The 18,969-nt window shown below is 37.6% G+C and overlaps 1 protein-coding gene across 1 annotated transcript; it reads left to right on the forward strand.

Moving 5' to 3' along the window:
* The first annotated feature begins 615 nt into the window (after positions 1 to 615).
* On the forward strand, positions 616 to 18,104 carry LOC126778881 (sorting nexin-32). The gene is made up of 11 exons (XM_050502623.1): positions 616 to 756; positions 2,410 to 2,535; positions 3,373 to 3,543; positions 4,280 to 4,401; positions 5,301 to 5,469; positions 9,621 to 9,780; positions 10,270 to 10,385; positions 10,862 to 10,971; positions 11,247 to 11,319; positions 14,436 to 14,545; positions 15,083 to 18,104. The coding sequence occupies exons 1-11, from the start codon at positions 751 to 753 to the stop codon at positions 15,174 to 15,176; spliced, it is 1,257 nt and encodes a 418-aa protein (XP_050358580.1). The 5' UTR covers positions 616 to 750; the 3' UTR covers positions 15,177 to 18,104.
* Positions 18,105 to 18,969: the final 865 nt, after the last annotated feature.

The raw sequence follows: 18,969 nt of genomic DNA on the forward strand, positions 1-18,969 counted from the left end.
GAATAAATTATACTTCAGTCCCCAATATAATATTCTTATATATAGTAAGTAGATTTACTTTTATTATTTTATTTAAAATGTATTTCAAATTAACGTGAAGTTTAAAATTACATTCAAAAGACCATTATTGTGTAGTACATATATGAATATTCTACTAACCAGTAGAATATTAATTTTAATAGCTTACTCGTAAGTAAAACATTTCATTGATTATGAATAAAACAGAAAATATAATTAGCTGAAAACAAATATTCTAATTTTTATTATTCATCTAAATAACTGCTTACCATAAACTAAAAAACTTTATTTAAACTTTAATGGTTATTTTTCATAAAAAGTTTTTTAAGTCAACTTACTAGAAAAATAACTAAAGCTAACCATTGCAAATTATGTTTAACTTAGAAGTGTAAATAGCATAATATAAAAAATGGAATATAACTTTATTTAAGTAGTTAAAAATTAAAAAAAAACGCACCGAACCCACAATCTTTTTTTTTTTTGTTAAGTTTAACTAGCTAAGATAGATATATTTTTATGAGTACCAACACTAATCTTATAAAGTGCCATTACAATTTACAATATTGACAATTTGATTATTTGACATAGCATGACAAATGACAATTGATCATTTGACAATTGGTTTTGTGATTTTCGTTAAGTGTCGCCGATTTGTTTAAACAAATTAATATTTAATTCAATTGTGTTAGTATCAACTGAGGAATAAACTTAACAATACTTTCCTAAACCAATATGATGGTAAGTTGTTAAAATTCTTATTGTTTTATTTTTTATTTTTACTTATACCGGGGGGCGTATCCTATTAGATTCCAACAATATTTTTACGCTATAAATCTTTCAGTAAGAATATTTTGCAAATAAATTTTCATATTTCGGTCAGTAAGGTATTTGTAATGATATGAAAACAGAAATGAATGGTGAAAGAAGTTTTTACCGGGATTAGAAATCGTGACGTGGAGTTAGTGTTTTTTTTTGTTTTGTGTTAACGCGATAGTTTACGCTATCAGTAATTACTTCAAGGCGATAGAGGATTATTAGTTTGAGAATGATTCTGATGTATTAGTCATGAATTTATTAAAAAAATGTATATTTTGTATTAAATAAAAAAAACTGAAAGTAGTTTTTTATACAAAATAATTACGTCAAGTGAAAATGAAACAAAACCTGTTCAATTGTTTGTTATAAAAACAATATATGAAAATTAAGAAGCATAAGTAATATATGTAATTATATTTGTATATTTACAACTACCTCGTTGGTCTAGTGGCTTGATATAAGGCCGCAGACCCGGAGGTCCTGGGTTCAATTGCCAGGTCGGGCCAATAAAAAAGTTATTGGGTTTTTCTGATAGAAAATTCTCAGTAGCAGTCCGGAGCCTGGAAGTTGGAAGTGTGTACACTCCCATGCCTCGGAAAGCACGTAAAGCCGTTGATCCTGCGCCTGAACTCTTTCCGGTCATGTCGGATTGCCGTCCATCGGATTATGAGAGTTAGGGAATAGAGAGTACACCTGTGTTTGCGCACACACTTGTGCACTATAATATCTCCTGTGTAGTTGGCTAATCTCACTTGAGATTGGCCGCAGTAGCTGAAATCATATTTATTATATTTACAACATAATTCTTCAGTTAATCTAAGTTTATGAACTATTTAAGACTACTGTAGTGTTATATGAATTTGGTTCAAGCATATCTATAGCCAATTCTAATTAATATTACATTTATATAAACTGCACATCATTGTATGACTTGTACAGACTATGTAGTAATGAATTGTATTTCATTTTTTTTTCTTATAGAATAGGTAGGTGGACGATCATATGAGCTATCTGATGGTAAGTGGTCACCAACGCCCATAGCAATTGGCATTGTAACAGATGTAAACCATTGTTTACATTACCAATGCACCACTAACCTTGGGAATTAAGATGTTATGTCCCTTGTGCCTGTAATTGCACTTACTTGTACCAACTACTGCTGTTTGGTGGTAGAATATCTGATGAGTGGGTGGTATCTACCTAAACATGCTTGTACAAAGCCCTACCACCATAAAATTAATAGATTACAATATTGATATTTAAACAAAATATTAAATATTGCATGCTAAGTATCAGAAATTGGCTAATTCTACTTTATATGTTCAAGATCTTTGTAAGCCCAATTACACAATAAAGAATATTTGGATTTGATAATTTGTGAGGTACATAATTAACTTTGTAAGTTGGAATCTTGCAATTAATGTAAACAGTTATTTCCCAATGTTGATGGGGCTCTGATGGTGTTTCATAGTTACAATTTCTATGGTAAAAATGAGTTAATATTAACTAGTTATTTTACACTACTTCTATTATAAGTATTTATTCTCACTAACTATGATAATGTAATATTTTCAGGATTGTGTAGAAGAAAGCAACCATGATCCCCTGTCGGTGCCCATATCGACACCCTCCAGCGGTGACATCAAACCGGAAAAGAAGAAACCGAATGAGAATGTCTCTCTAGCTGATAATAGCTTAATGGTTGGTATGATATTGTATATATATATAAGTCTGATATCTGTCAGTTAAATATTCGAATGATAGTGTGGTTAATAAATCTCGAATTTTAATTTCATAAATGCAGCATTTATATTTATAATTCATTTTGTGATCAGTGGTGAAGAATCACATTGTGATGTATGAATCATGTCTGCCACATGTGTATTCACCAGCCCCTTGGATCAGCATGGTGGAATCCAAACCACCCCATGAGAAGAGGCTCATTTATAATTATTTTGTATAAGAAGTGAAACATTAATTATATAGAAGTAAATAATCACAAAATAACGAACTTAAGGACATTTCATCAAGACATGTAACAAACAATTCAAATTAGTTACTTCTGCGTTAAAAATAACAAATGCCAGAGTAACTGCACGCAACAAATTGAATAAACAAAAGGTTTCCGTGACAGCTACGATATACGATAGAAACCGATATGGCCTAGTGGTTAGAACGCGTGAATCTTAACCGATGATCGTGGGTTCAAACCCGGGCAAGCACCACTGAATTTTCATGTGCTTAATTTGTGTTTATAATTCATCTCGTACTTGACGGTGAAGGAAAACATCGTGAGGAAACCTGCATTTATCTGATTTTATTGAAATTGTGCCACATGTGTATTCTACCAACCCGCGTTGGAGCAGCGTGGTGGAATAAGCTCCAAACCTTCGTCTCAAAAAGAGGAGAGGAGGCCTTTAACCCAGCAGTGGGACATTAACAGGCTGTGACTTTACTTTTACTTTACTATGATATACGATTGTCCACAGATAATCGTTATATATATATATATAAATATTTTATTATTTTTGTTTGTAGGTGGATATTTCCGACGCTCTAAGCGAAAAGGAAAAAGTAAAATTCACTGTTCACACGAAGACAACGCTACCGGAGTTTCAAAAGGCGGAGTTTTTCGTTGTGAGACAGCACGAGGAGTTTGTCTGGCTGCATGACAGATACGAGGAGAATGAAGAGTATGCTGGTTATATTGTGAGTTTTATATTTATCTGTGGTTTTCTACGTTTTGAATTTAATATAGGTAGGTGGACTGACAAATGACACTGTAAGGAAAATGAACCATCCCTTACAACATTAACGTGACCACCGACCATGGTAACTTAGGTGTTATGTCCTTAATGCCCGTAGTTACACTGGCTCACTCACCCTTCACACCGGATCATAAAAATACAGTGTTGTTATTCAATTGCTTCAGATGCTTGCCCAGCAATATAAAGTGGTGAGCAAGTATCACTGAATTCTCATGCACTTATATATATATATTTGAGTTTATAATTTATCCCTTAATCGTTGCTGAAGGAAAACAAAATATAAATACCAGGTAAATACCAGGATTATCTAGTGGCGGACACAGGCTTTATTTATTTATTTATAATAGCACACTTACAACATACATATAAATCATTGAAAAGATTAATTTAAATAAAATAATAATAATATATCTAATATGCATGTCAATTACAAGTGTACACAGCACTTCCAGATCCATCTAATCAAATTCAAATTAAAAGTAACAAAAAATCATCAGTAATTTAAAAAAAAAATGTCAAATTAAATAATAAATAATGTCATTATTATAATAAAAAATCAATCGGTGAAATCATAATTAAAAATTATTAAAAGTATTAATTAAAACTGATCATGCATTTTATAATAATTAAGTAACTTATTTCTAACGATTGAGGAGCTATTTGTATGCTATCTTCAGATACCGCCTGCGCCGCCGAGACCGGACTTCGACGCGTCCCGTGAAAAGTTGCAGCGTCTCGGGGAGGGCGAGGGGGCGCTCACTCGTGAGGAGTTCCTCAAGATGAAGGAGGAGCTTGAGGAGTGAGTGAATTAAATACTTGATAATAATGTTAAAATGCTATGTTGGCTGTCGACTTACTACCAATCGTAAAAGTATAAAGATGTTATTTGTATATATTTTAATTTATCACATTTTAATTCCTAAACTGATTGCGATGAAATTTTGCATACATTGTCAGGGGTACAAAAACTGATATGGCTCGATGCCGTTAATTTTATTTTAATTATAATATAAATTTTAGTTTTTTTTTATAGTAATTATATTTAATTCATGTCTTGATATGGAGTAATACTTAATACCTAACCCCCCCCCCCCTCATACGCAAATGGAAACTAGTTTATTTAATTTTGTCAACAATAACAAATGTTTATTTAATGTATTAAAATTACATGTTACCTATATTATTATAATTTTGTTGTATTATGTGTCTATATATATATATTTATTTATTTAATATCGAACTACCAACAAAGGTAACATTATTACAACAAAATAACAAATAATTTAGTTTTATTTGTAGTGTTATTATTAATGAAAAAAGCCGAGATCGCCCAGTGGTAAGAACGCGTGAATCTTAACCGATGATCGTGGGTTCAAACCCGGGCAAGCACTACTGACTTTTCATGTGCTTAATTTGTGGTTATAATTCATCTCGTGCTTGACGGTGAAGGAAAACATCGTGAGGAAACCTGCATGTGTCTAATTTCACTGAAATTCTGCCACATGTGTATTCCACAAACCCGCACTGGAGCAGCGTGATGGAATAAGCTCCAAACCTTCTCCTCAAAAAGGGAGAGGAGGCCTTAGTCCAGCAGTGGGACATTCAAAGGTTGTTACTGTTATTATTAAAGCAACGTTTTTGTGTAACATTTCGAGATTAAACGTTCGGTAACATTGTGCGTTATGAATTTTTTTTCAGGGAGTATCTCGCAACGTTCAAGAAGACTGTGGCGATGCACGAAGTTTTCCTGCAGCGCTTAGCGGCGCACCCTGTGTTCAGAAGTGACGCCCACTTGAGGGTGTTCCTCGAGTACGAGCAGGACTTGTGCGCTAAGCCTCGAGGGAAAATGGACCTTATCGGTGGTCTCGTGAGTTCATTTTCGTTTAACGCATTAAGTATCATATATAATATTACCTGTACAAATAGTTTTGCACATTATATGCTTTTATACAGTGTGGTCATATAATTAATATTAATATTAATAATATCTTTAATTGTTCAGCAACAAGGCCCATACTTTTGGTACAAAAAATAACATACATTAATAATTAGCATCGCAATCATTAAGAACGATTTGAAGTTCCAGATTTTTTTTAATCTAATCCATGTCATGTGTAGTTATGTGTTCCTTCTTAGAAGTAACTAGTTATGTTATAAAATTGTCACGTGAAAAACGCAAACGGGATTAGGAATATTGAATAAAATTGCAGTTTTGTTACAAGTTTTATATATGATCGATAGTAACAAATTCAAATAGTAATAAAGCTGGACAAATAAATAAGAACGATTTATTAGACTGCTCGAGAGTTGTTTTATATGAAACATACATTAAATAAATCAGAATAAAAAGGATACTTAAAGGAGGATATTAAGGATAGAAGGAGGATCGCCGTGGAGTACCGGCTTAGAATAGTACTCCCCCAATCTCATCCCGTGGGTGTCGTAAGAGGCAACTGAGGGACGGGGAAAAGGGGGGATGGGCAGCAGCGTCCCCCCTCTCATAAACATCTTACCCCCTACTGCGCTCGCCAACACGCCTGCCCAGCGCGGCGAGTATGGGCAAACCCCTCCCTAAATGGCAGATGCGCCCAAAAAAAGGTCCCCAGTTACCGGCAAGCCCGCTAGGCCCGACCAAGGTAGCGGTCGCGGTATCGGCAGGGCAGGGGGTGCTAAGAATCACCGGTTCACGGCAGGCTACCGTATAAAGCGACTGAAAATGGCAACGTATAATGGACGCTCGATGAGGCTGGACCATCACCTCGCCGAATTAGAAGTAGAGTTAAGTCATATAAACTGGCATATACTGGGGTTATCTGAAGTCCGAAGACAGGGGGAGGACACGATAACTCTAGAGTCCGGTAACTTACTCTACTTCCGCGAAGGTGATAACCTCTCCCAGGGTGGTGTCGGTTTTCTAGTCAAAAAGGATCTCATTAGCAGCATTGTGGAAATCAGTAGTGTGTCGAACCGGGTAGCGTACCTTGTCCTAAAACTTTCCGACAGGTACTCCCTGAAGGTTGTACAGGTATATGCGCCAACTTCGACATACTCTGATGATGTGGTCGAAGCGATGTACGAGGACATCGCAAAGGCCCTCAACGACACCTCGAGGGCCCACTACAATGTTGTTATGGGAGACTTTAATGCTAAAGTGGGAGTACAAGATAGCGGTGAATCGAAAGTCGGACCTTACGGCTTGGGCTGCAGAAATCACAGGGGGCAAATGCTGGTAAACTTTCTCGAAGCGCAGGGGCTTTTTTTGATGAATTCTTTCTTTCAAAAGAAGCCTCAGAGGAGGTGGACCTGGCGAAGCCCCGATAACGTGACAAGGAACGAGATAGACTTTATCATTTCGAATAAAAGGCACATATTTAGAGATGTTTCAGTGATCAACAGGTTTAATACCGGAAGTGATCACCGCTTGGTTCGAGGCACTCTAAATATCAACTTAAAAGCCGAAAGATCGAGAATGATGAGGTCTACTCTCCGACCTACCATGCTGCAAGCTGCTCAAGGCTCCGAAAAGTTCCAAATGGAACTTCAAAATCAATTCACCGCGTTGGAAACCATAAGCAGCATTGATGAGAGAACCGACACGCTGGTCAAAATACTGCAAAACACATCCCGCAAGTGTTTTCCGCCACAGAGAAGAGACAACGCACCAAAACTCTCTGCTGAGACACTCGAGCTCATGAGAAAACGACGAGAACTACCATCGTTTTTGTCAGATAAGGCCTTAAACCGAACAATAAAAACGCTGACGCGACGCGATCTCCGACGCTCCAATACCCGTGCCATCAAGGCTGCGATTGAGCAAAATCGGGGATCGAAAGTGTTCGCTCGCAAGTTTGGGAGGCCGCGTCTGACAAAACTTAAAACTGAAAATGGTGGGGTCGTTACCTCTAGGCCTGAGATTATCGGAGAAGTAGAGAGGTTTTATGGGCAGTTGTTCTCTTCAAGATCGGATAAACCCGTGGGAATCAGTATTGATGACCAGCGCGCCCCTCTTATGCGCCATTACTCCGAGGAGCTCCCGGTCGTTGACCAAGGAGAGATTAGGGCGGCTCTAGAACAGCTTAAAAACAACAAAGCTCCGGGAGATGACGGAATCACAACAGAGTTGCTTAAGGCAGGCGGGACCCCGGTCCTGAAAGAGCTAGCAAGCCTCTTTAATTCCGTCATCCAACATGGCAAGACCCCGGAAACGTGGAGCGGGAGTGAGGTGGTACTGTTTTTCAAGAAAGGTGATAAAACCCTCTTGAAAAACTACAGACCAATCTCCCTCCTGAGTCACGTGTATAAGCTGTTCTCAAGAGTCGTCACGAACCGTCTCGCCAGACGACTTGACGAGTTCCAGCCCCCAGAGCAAGCCGGCTTTCGATCAGGCTACAGCACCGTGGACCACATCCATACTGTTCGGCAGATTGTGCAGAAGACCGAAGAGTACAATCAGCCGCTGTGTATGGCATTTGTGGACTACGAGAAAGCCTTCGACTCCATCGAAACCTGGGCGGTGCTCGACTCATTGCAGAGATGTCATATCGATTGGAGATATATCGAGGTACTGAGATGTCTGTACAACGCCGCTACAATGACTGTCCACATCCAGGACTGTAAGACGAAGGCGATCCAACTGCGCAGAGGGGTGAGACAGGGGGATGTAATATCCCCGAAACTGTTCACCAACGCGTTGGAAGACGTTTTCAAAACGCTGGATTGGACTAGGTATGGAGTCAATGTAAACGGCGAGTACATCTCACACCTTCGATTTGCCGACGATATCGTCATCATAGCAGAGTCGCTGGAACAACTCACCGAAATGCTGCGTAACCTAGGCGAGTCTTCCCGGTGTGTCGGTCTCGGTATGAACTTGGACAAGACCAAGGTCATGTTCAATAGGCATGTCGTGCCGGGACCGATATACGTCGAGGGGAAACCTCTCGAAGTTGTTAGTGAATATACCTACCTAGGACAGATAATACAAGTCGGTAGGAACAACTTCGAGAAGGAAGCCGATCGAAGAATTCGCTTGGGATGGGCAGCATTTGGCAACCTTCGTCAAGTCCTCAAGTCGTCTATACCGCAATGTTTGAAGACGAAAGTCTTCAACCAATGCGTCTTACCTGCCATGACATACGGTGCCGAAACGTGGACACTAACTGCGGGACTAGTCCACAAATTCAAAGTCGCTCAGCGTGCTATGGAGCGAGCTATGCTCGGAGTATCTTTGAAGGATAAGATCAGAAATGAGATTATCAGGAAAAGAACTGGAGTCACCGACATAGCTTGCAAAATTAGCAGGCTGAAGTGGCAGTGGGCTGGTCACGTATGTCGTAGGACCGATGGCCGTTGGAGCAGACGAGTCCTAGAGTGGAGACCGCGAATCGGCAAGCGCAGCGTAGGGCGCCCTCCAGCCAGGTGGACCGACGACCTTAAGAAGGTGGCGGGCACCAACTGGATGCGGAAGGCGGAGGACAGGGAGCTTTGGCGCACCTTGGGAGAGGCCTATGTTCAGCAGTGGACAACGATTGGCTGTTGATTGAAAAAGGATAAAAAATTGCGCCCCACTGTTCAAATGATTAAAGTGAAACTTGTTAAGATATATAGCTCTCTTTCTCTCTCTCTCTACGACATATTTGTCTTCTCTTTCATGTAAGAATCAGCTAGATGATATTGAAGTCAGTTATTTTTTTTTTTTATAGAATAGGAAGGCGGACGAGCATATGGACCACCTGATGGTAAGTGGTCACTAACGCCCATAGACATTGGCATTGTAAGAAATGTTAACCATCGCTTACATCACCAATGCGCCACCAACCTTGGGAACTAAGATGTTATGTCCCTTGTGCCTGTAATTACACTGGCTCACTCACCCTTCAAACCGGAACACAACACTACCAAGTACTGCTGTTTTGCGGTAGAATATCTGATGAGTGGGTGGTACCTACCCAGACGAGCTTGCACAAAGCTTTAGTAGCAGTAGTTAGTGTTGAAATAATTCTCGTAATAAATGTACAGGTCCGGTCGATGACGACGACGACGGACGAGATCTACCTCGGGGCGACGGTGAGGGATGTGAACGACTTCTTCGAGCAGGAGACGGCGTTCCTGCAGGAGTACTATTCGCATTTGAAGGAGGCCGTCGCGAAGGTCGACAGGATGACCTCCAAACATAAGGGTGAGTACTCACCGTAACAAAACATTTCGATAGAATCAGTGAAGAATCATGAGCAGTAAACTTGCAATACCAAGTTTCCGACTACACAAATTAAATAAGGATGTATTAGAATTTTAGCCCACGGTCGGGCCAGTAAAAAGTTTGAGTTTTTTTTGTCGAAAATCCTCAGTAGTAATCCAAAATGTAAATTTGTACAGTCCCGTGCCTCGAAAAGCACGTAAAGTTGGTTTTGCGCCTGAACTGTTTCCGTTCGTCTCGGATTACCGTCGGTGTATGAGAGTGAGGGAATAAATAGTGCATCTGTCTATGTACACACTTGTGCAGTATAATATGTCCTGCGCAGTCGCTAGATAGACGCTAATCTCTCTTGAGAATGACCGCCGCGGCTGAAATCGGCCACATCGCCATCATCGTCATCATTAACTATCTATTTCCGAATATTATAGAATTCCCAGAGAATTCACGCTCGTATGTATGATAACGTTTCAGATGTAGCGGACGCTCACATCAAACTGTCGTCCTGCATCACTCAGCTCGCGACGAGGGAACAGCCTTCCACGGAGCGGTTCCTCACGCGAGCGGCCGAGACCTTTGACAAGTGCAGGGTATGTACATTGTGCTTTTGGTGGTTTATTTATGAATTGAGAAAATATGTTTAAAATATATATTTACAATTTGACGAGCCGGTTGGCGTGGTTGCCTTTCACGCCGATGGTTGCGGGTTCGATTCCCGCCCAGGCAAGACATTTGTGTGCATGAACATGTCTCTTTGTCCTGAGTCTGGGTGTAATTATCTATATAAGTATGTATTTACATAAGAAAAGTAGTATATGTAGCATATCAGTTGTCTGGTGTCCATAGTACGAGCTCTGCTTAGTTTGATCAATCAGATGGCCGTGTATGCATAATGTCCCAGGATATTATTATTATTATAATTAATTTCCTATATTATAGGCAGGATCACGTCTCATGCAGTTATCTATATATTAAGATTATTTTAAGATATATATTGTAGACTAATTTTTGTTAGTAAAGAATAAATAAATGAATAAGATGAAGTAGCTATCAATAATCTTTTCAGAAAATCGAAGGTCGAATGGCTTCGGACCAGGATTTGAAGTTGGCGGACACGCTCCGGTATTACATGCGGGACGCGCACGCAGCCAAGGCCGTGCTCGTGCGGAGACTGAGGTGGGAGACTCGGATACTTTTGTTTACTTCAACGAATAAGACATTACGTCTCAGCTCCTATGGTTGGTGGCGCTTTGTTGATATAAGGGATGGTTTGGATATCTTACAGTGCCGATGTCTGTTGGTGGTGACAACTTCACGACATCTGGTGGCCCGGTCCTTACGAGAGTCCTACCAGTCCTTACGAGAGTCCGATTTAAAATTTATATATTTTGTGTATTTGTAATAGTAAATAACAACTGAATAATATATTACGCCTATATTTATTTGTTTAGGTGTCTAGCCGCATATGAAGCAGCCAATAGGAATCTAGAAAGAGCGAGGGCCAAAAATAAGGACGTCCACGCTGTGAGTATTGTTCACAGATAAAATAAACTTGACACATGCCTGTACACACATAAATACACACTACATTACAATATTATTCGTGCACTGTCACATACGTAGAATAAGTTTTTTTTTTAAACAAAAATTTTAGGGCTCACAGATAAGCGAAAACCAAGTTCATACAACATTAATATATATGTATAGGGATAAGCTAAATATTTAACTTAAAATACAAAATTACATATCAGATTTAAAAAGAGTGTGAGAGAAACCATTAAAGTTGACACGTATAGTATTTTTATTGTGAGAGAGTTCGGTCCTCCTGGCTGGCCTAGGCCAGTCAAGGTACGGGCCTCGGGGTTGCCCCGTTTACCGGGCTATTCCTCACCGTCAGATTTATCTGACGCGTCTTTCCATTTTGGCCCAAGGGGCCAGGGTCACTATGACCCAGTGGCTATTGAACTATTTTTATTGTGATTTTTATAGAACTAACAAGGTGGTATCTCGCCGCTAGATGGCGCTGCGACACGTCAACTTGTATACCGTTTGATCGCCATGACAAATTATATACCACTTGTCTTTATGATACGTAATAAATGATAAAATTGTTACTTTTAGTTTATATAAATCTTAATCAGATTACAAAATTGCAAACGATAATTAAGTTTACAGAAATAATCTATTACCTTAGATTAGTGCGTTTATAATATATGTTAAAACGACAAGAGAAGTAAAGACCAATAAACAACTTTGACATTGAATCGACGCGATATCATTGGTCGAGATGTTGAATTGTCTATGATTTTAATTATGGATTCGCTTGGATTCTGAATGTCAGCAAAATTATTACTATATTTGGAATTAAAGTGTTTATAACCAGTTAAGTGGAATAGTGTTGTATTATTAATAAGGATATATTAATCGAGAACAGTTTGAATTTTGTAAATGTATAAATCTATAATAATAATAATAATGAGCTACTCAGTACACACAATGAAAAAGTAATAAAATACATAGAATTGGCTAATGAAATTAAAAAACAATGGTCAATAAACACAGTGAAAATTTTACCAATCATTCTCTCCAGTACAGGCGTTATCCCAAAAACACTCAAGACTAATCTCAATATTCTCCAAATGTCCAAGTCCACTGTCGCACTTTTACAAAAGGCAGTCATACTGAACACCACACGTCTTACACGAAAGTTCCTCACATCACCATTGTCAATTTAATATTTAACAAACCTGTCACGCTTGGTCATGGCCCGCGTGGTAGTTAAGTTGCCCCTGTTACAAGGGAGATATAAAAAAGATACAAATAATAATGATAATAATCATATATTTGCACGAAACACAGTTTTGCAGATGTTATGATTTCTTTACAAGTCTCTAATACATTTCGTCCACGACAGGCCCGCAAATATATTTGTTAACAAGTAATTAATATTAAGTACAGATCACACCAAATGTACATTGAAATAATTTTATTAATATATGTATAAAATGATTGCTTCAAACGAGGCGTGAAGAGGCATCTTGCGGGCTGGCAAGGCGAAGGCGGCTAGTGCAGAACGTTTTTCCCGTCTGTACTGGCCGTCGTCGCGTTTGGACTCTACTACCACTTACCATCAGGTGGAGTAGAGTCATTTGCCCTCCCGGCTAATATATATAAAAAAATTGGTTTAAAATTAACAATAATTAATTAAATTAAATGATTTACTTAAGTTTATACATTTAAGTGCATAGCAAGATCTAAGGTTTGTTTCCCATTTTTCGATTGGAATTGTCTATGACTGAATTGGAACGTTGTTTTAAAAAATAATACGCACCGTATGATTTTAGTTGTACTACACCAGGTTTGCCGTATTTTCTTAGTAATTGTACATTGTTATATTGTTATAATTAAAAAAATCACTAATTAATATCACGTTCTCCTCCCATGCACACACAGCCGATGGAAGTCCAGGAGGTAACGCACGCTTTTAAACATTTGCATGACGCTTGTTATATATTATATGAAGGCACGTTTCGTTTTGTTAGTGTATAAGATTGTTTTTTTTTTTTTAAATATATTATATATTTTTTAATTTTATGAAATAGATAGGTGGACTGACTTATGGATATCCTGATGGTATGTGGTCACCATTTCGTACATCGTCAATGAGCCACCAGCCTTGGGAACGAAGATGTTATGTCTCTTGTCACAACAATACTGAGTACTGCTGTTTAGCGGTAGAATATCTGATGAGTGGTAGTAAACAACAGAATCAGTATGTAACAAGTTCCAATTCAAGATAGTATATCATTGACTGCTTTTTGATTTGTGCATTTATGATTGATTGAAAAGGTATGTTGATAGTTTCGTTGCCATGGAAACGGAAGTGAAAGCAAAGAACATAACTCAACGTCTTATTAAGATTTACTTTTTTTTTATTGAAATTCTTAATTAATATGAATGTATGTTATCTATGCGTTTCTAAACTACGTGTTCTGAGTACCTCAGGCTGAAAGGCTCCAGCTTATGACGAATATAACGAATTATGCTCTAAATTATTAGGCTTGCTTGCTATCATTTAACCTAAAACGTTTGAAAGGGATAGCGTTATTTTGTCTTGTCAAATTAATGTTGTGTGTACAACAGAATCGGTTCCGATGTAGTGGAGATGGTTCCGTAGTTTTTCGAGGTAGTTTTGAAGTTTTGTCAGCTGCCTCGTTGATATTGTAGTAGCTTGCTTATGTAGCTGTATATACCGAGGGTCTGGGCTCAAATCCCAGGGCGCGTCGATCAAAAATTGTTGGGTTTTTATGTTAAAAAAATACAAAGCAGCAAGGAGGAGCTTGGAAGTTGGCAGTGTTACATTCCCGTGCCTCGAATTACACGTAATGCCAGTGGTTCCGGCCCTGTACTTTTTCCAGTCGTTTCAGATTGTCGTTCCATTAGAATATAAGTGTGAGGCAATAGAAAGTGCACTTCATTTTGCGCAAACACTTGTGCACTATAATATGTCCGACGCAGTTGGCTAGTATTCCAGAAGTATGGTAGCCGTGACCGAAAACGGTCAGGAGAACTTCATGTGGCTGCTTATATACATAATATATAATCGCACATATACATTGAGCCCGCCCCCCCCCCCGCAGGCGGAGCAGGCGCAGTCGGACGCGTGCGCGCGCTTCGAGCAGCTGTCTGCGCGCGCGCGGGAAGAACTGCTCGACTTCCGCGTGCGAAGAGTCACCGCTTTCCGTAAGAGGTAAGTCATTTATATAGTTTAGTTTTTATTTGTATGAATTAATGTTATTTTGACACGAACATTTCATAATCGTTTTCTTTATATATTACAAGAATTTACCTTTTTCAATGATTAAAAGTAAACAGCTTGTTCATGTCCCACTGCTGGGCAAAATCATATTCTCTTGAAAGTTTTTGTGGCTTTTTTATCATGCTGTACATCCTACATGCAGGTTTCCTCAAGATGTTTTTCTACAACGCCGAGGACGAGGTATATTATTAAAATTCAGCTGTGATGAGTCAGTGGTGCTTGCCCGAGTTTGGACTTACAATCTTGGGTTTGAATTCATGTTCTAATAATCTGATCCTGCTACATTTGTATTCACCAATCCATGTTGGAGTAGCTTTGTGGATTAGCTCTCCAAACTCTCTCAACAACAGGGGAGCTTTTTTCCAGAAATGGGTTACAGGCTGTTACTAGTTTTGATAGAGTTTTGACTTTTATTTATTAACTGCAGTTGACTTCGGACTCCAATAATAAACTGATTTACATTTACAGTTTGATAGATTTGGCGGAACTTGAGATCAAACACGCGCGCGCCCAGCAGGAGTTGTTCAGGAAATCCCTACAAGTGCTAAGGGAATGTCAGTAACGTGAGTGATGATAGCGTCGTCAATGAAATTAATTTGTTTATGTATTCAATTCTATTAATTAAACCTTATTTACATTAAGTAAAAAAATAGGCTCCGGGTAGTTCGTTGCAACTCATAACATGAGTTGTAAATGTTTCAATCTGTTACATGATTAAAGTTGCCAGGCTCGAAAACGCAAAAGCCGGATTCTGTCTCAATTGTCGAATATTTGGTCCTATAAAGCCTGATATGTGTATAATTTTTTATATATCCTCCATTGAAATCAACTAATACTGACTGTGCGCTTTTTTGTCGTCTATTTATTTTATCGATAACTACGTCTTATGTAGTATTTAGTTTGCTTTCGGCGTTTCATGGCATTTGTCGAAATGTAAGTTATTATTTTTTCAAAAAGTAGAGGCAACTGGCAACATTCACAATAATTTGATTCAACGTCCTCTTGCTAAACGTGTCAGATTACCGGGAGCCTACTGTAATTGTTAGGTTATATATTTTTCAAGTCTTTTAACGTGAAAATGTCAAATTATTACTATAATATACCGCGATTGCTAGTCTCATAAAAATGGTCGCCGTGACCGAAATCTACCAGTAGAACATCATCATCACAATTTGCTTACAATCAACTTCCAATAAGGACTATCGCGCTTGATTACACCGCGAGAGGCGCTCGTGTAGAGCGAGGTCTCTAGAAATGTCAAATGCTTGCGAGCTTTACATCGTGTACAGCTTTGTGGAAGCCCGTCTGGGTAGATACCATCCATTTATCTCATTTATCAACAAACAGGCATACTGGCAAATGGCTCAGCATTAACATGATGGTAATTGGTCACAAGCGCTCAGATATTGGAACTATGCCAACCATGCCTTGCATCGCCAATGCGCCACCAACCTTGGTATCTTGGTTGTTATATTATCTATGCCTGTAGTTACACTGACTTACTCGCCCTTCACAAACACAATGATAGTAATCATTGCTGTTTGGCGGTAGATTATGTGATGAATGGGTTGTACCCAGACGGGCTTGTACACACACACACACCGAATCTTCAAGCTCAACAATTGTCATGACATTACGTCGCGGGACAGATACTGTACCAAATTTGATGATATTTTCTCGTTTCAAGTGATTTATAACGTTACTGTTGTAAGATGTATTTGATTTATTTTTTAGTGATTTTTTTTTTAGAAGTTCTAAGTAATTTTTCCTATCTTTATTTTGAATGCCAGTGAATGGCAACATCAGAACAATGCCTTTGGCAAATTCCATTGTGTATTTTAATATATGTACTGATTAGTATATAATGTATATCAAGTTGATTTATTTAAGTTTTAATGTTTAATATAAAAAAAAACTTTATTCATTATGTATATTATGTTATATAGTCTTTCGGCGAGGATATATATACGCTTTTTGACAGATTGAATTAGTGATTGCAACAATGTAAAATATCGATTTCCATAATCTGGTTGTCTAAAATATAAATTGATATTAATTTAATTGAAAATTAATATTTTCAACATAAATTACCTTTCACGCTAACCTGAATATAGTATAATATTTCACGCGCGGGATTTGAACGCCCGTTTCCTTTACAGCGTCCTGTGTAAACAACCTTATCTAAAGAATTGGTTAGACAGCAGAAACGTTAAAATTATTGGTTGATGTTTAGTGTATTTGTTAAAATACTTGTTTTAGCTATATAAAGATTTATATAATTAAAAGAATAAACAATTAGTCTGCTTCAGGTATAAGCTTTTAGTTTTTTTTTCCTATTTAATTAGCTTCATTGAATTGATTGAAAATTTTAAGTGAAAAATGTTTGTAACACATTTATAAATATTAATGATTATGAAATAAATCGATTTTAAATTGTGAACAATTAAAAACGTCACTATTTTTATGTATTATTACGGAGATCGTTTTTGGTTTAAATTGACGTAACTATAGAGTAATGGATGAAATGTAATAACTTGGAATTTTTTGATTTATTGAAATGAATATATAAAAACATATGGCGGTCTTTGCGGCACAGATTGAGATCTATTGAAATATCTAATATATTGATAACATTAGATATTATTAAGTATTACAGATCCACTTGTTTAACAGTTTTATTATCGTTTATCTAATTTTACCCTCAATTGAAATGTATGGATGGAATGGATTTGAAGCGATGATTGTCTGATTTTTATTTATTTTAACTAACATTGCATATATTGGATAAAACTCTAAAATATTCACATTCCACCAAATGGCATTCAAATCAAATCGTTTTTCATTCAAATAGACTTTTACAAATACTTTGGATAGTCGAGCGTTAGCACCGGTCCGGAATGCGGTTTCTAACGAAAAGAACCGGCGAGAAACTTGTATTAGATCTCGGTAAACCCAGGCATTGGAGCAGTGCCGTTGAGTAAGATTGAAAACGTGATATTTGAACGAAGTTACCTTCGCTCAACAAGTAAATGGCAACCTTGAATCAGTCCTATCTGTAGAAAATAAAAAACCGGACATCAGATTTTCTTAAATTTATTAGTTGAGCCATTTCGTTTCGTACCCTATCGTTACGTCAATGTTATACGATAACTTCTATCTATTAATATAGATTATAGGTATTTCCTGGCCTTACTTATAAAGGTTTAGTTGAATTCATTCTCTCTTTCTCTCATCACGGATTTGACATTCGAAAGAAGAGATCAGCATCGTTTATCTGATCGCCTGCTAAAAATTTATAGGTAACGCGGATAGTTTTAATTGTTTTTAAGGCTACGTGTATATTATTACCCGACTACGTATAAAATGGGTGTATCTATAAGGTGTTTAGTGTATTTGTTATAATCACTTGTTTTAGCTGCAGGGGGGTGATGAAGTTATGATGATTATGTAAATGTTAGGTAAATGTATGTATTAAAGGAATTTTATTATTTTGAGTGTTTTTTTTTATTTATTTTTTGGATCTTTTTTTTTATAGAATAGGAAGGCGGACGAACATGTGGGCCACCTGATGTAGTGTGGGCACCAAAGGCCATTAGACATTGGCATTGTAAGAAATGTCAACCATCACTTACATAGCCAATGCGCCACCAACCTTGGGAATTAAGATTTTATGTCCCTTGTGCCTGTAATTAAACTGGGTCACTCTCACCCTTCAAACCGGAACACAACAATAACAAGTGCTGCTGTTTTTCGGTAGAATATCTGATGAGTGGGTGGTACCTACCCAGACGAGCTTGCACAAAGCCCTACCACCAATAAAATCTCCAGCAGCTGCACAAAGCAAACATTAAAATCACTTTTTACATTAACTTAAAACTAACTATGCACAACCGATTACAGGAGAATAAAGGCTACGCAGGGGTAGATAAAAAGGTGGAGAAGGATTTTGGTGTTAATAATCTTTCAAATTTAAAATAGGTGAAAATAAATTAACATCAAGTGGACCAACCACAAAAGACCGGCGGGCCGCACGCGGGCCTCAAGTTTAGTACCACTGGTTTACATAAATATTTTATTATGCAAAGGAAAAATATTTTTCAGACAAGGAATTAAAGGGCGGACGCAATTACCTCACCAGTTTCGTGACAATCGGATGATTGGTTTTGTAATGCATAGAGGACATTATAATTATATATTTATAAAATATTATTTATTAAAATAGAAGCGTTTTTTTATGAAATAGGTAGGCTAACTGCCAAATTGGTCACTTGAATGTAAGTGGGCTGTATGTAAGAAATATTAACTATTCTGAACATCGCGAATGCGCCACCATCCTTGTGCACTAAAATGTTAAC

This window comes from Nymphalis io, chromosome 27 (genome assembly GCF_905147045.1).
Source record: "Nymphalis io chromosome 27, ilAglIoxx1.1, whole genome shotgun sequence".
Classification (NCBI taxonomy): domain Eukaryota; kingdom Metazoa; phylum Arthropoda; class Insecta; order Lepidoptera; family Nymphalidae; genus Nymphalis; species Nymphalis io.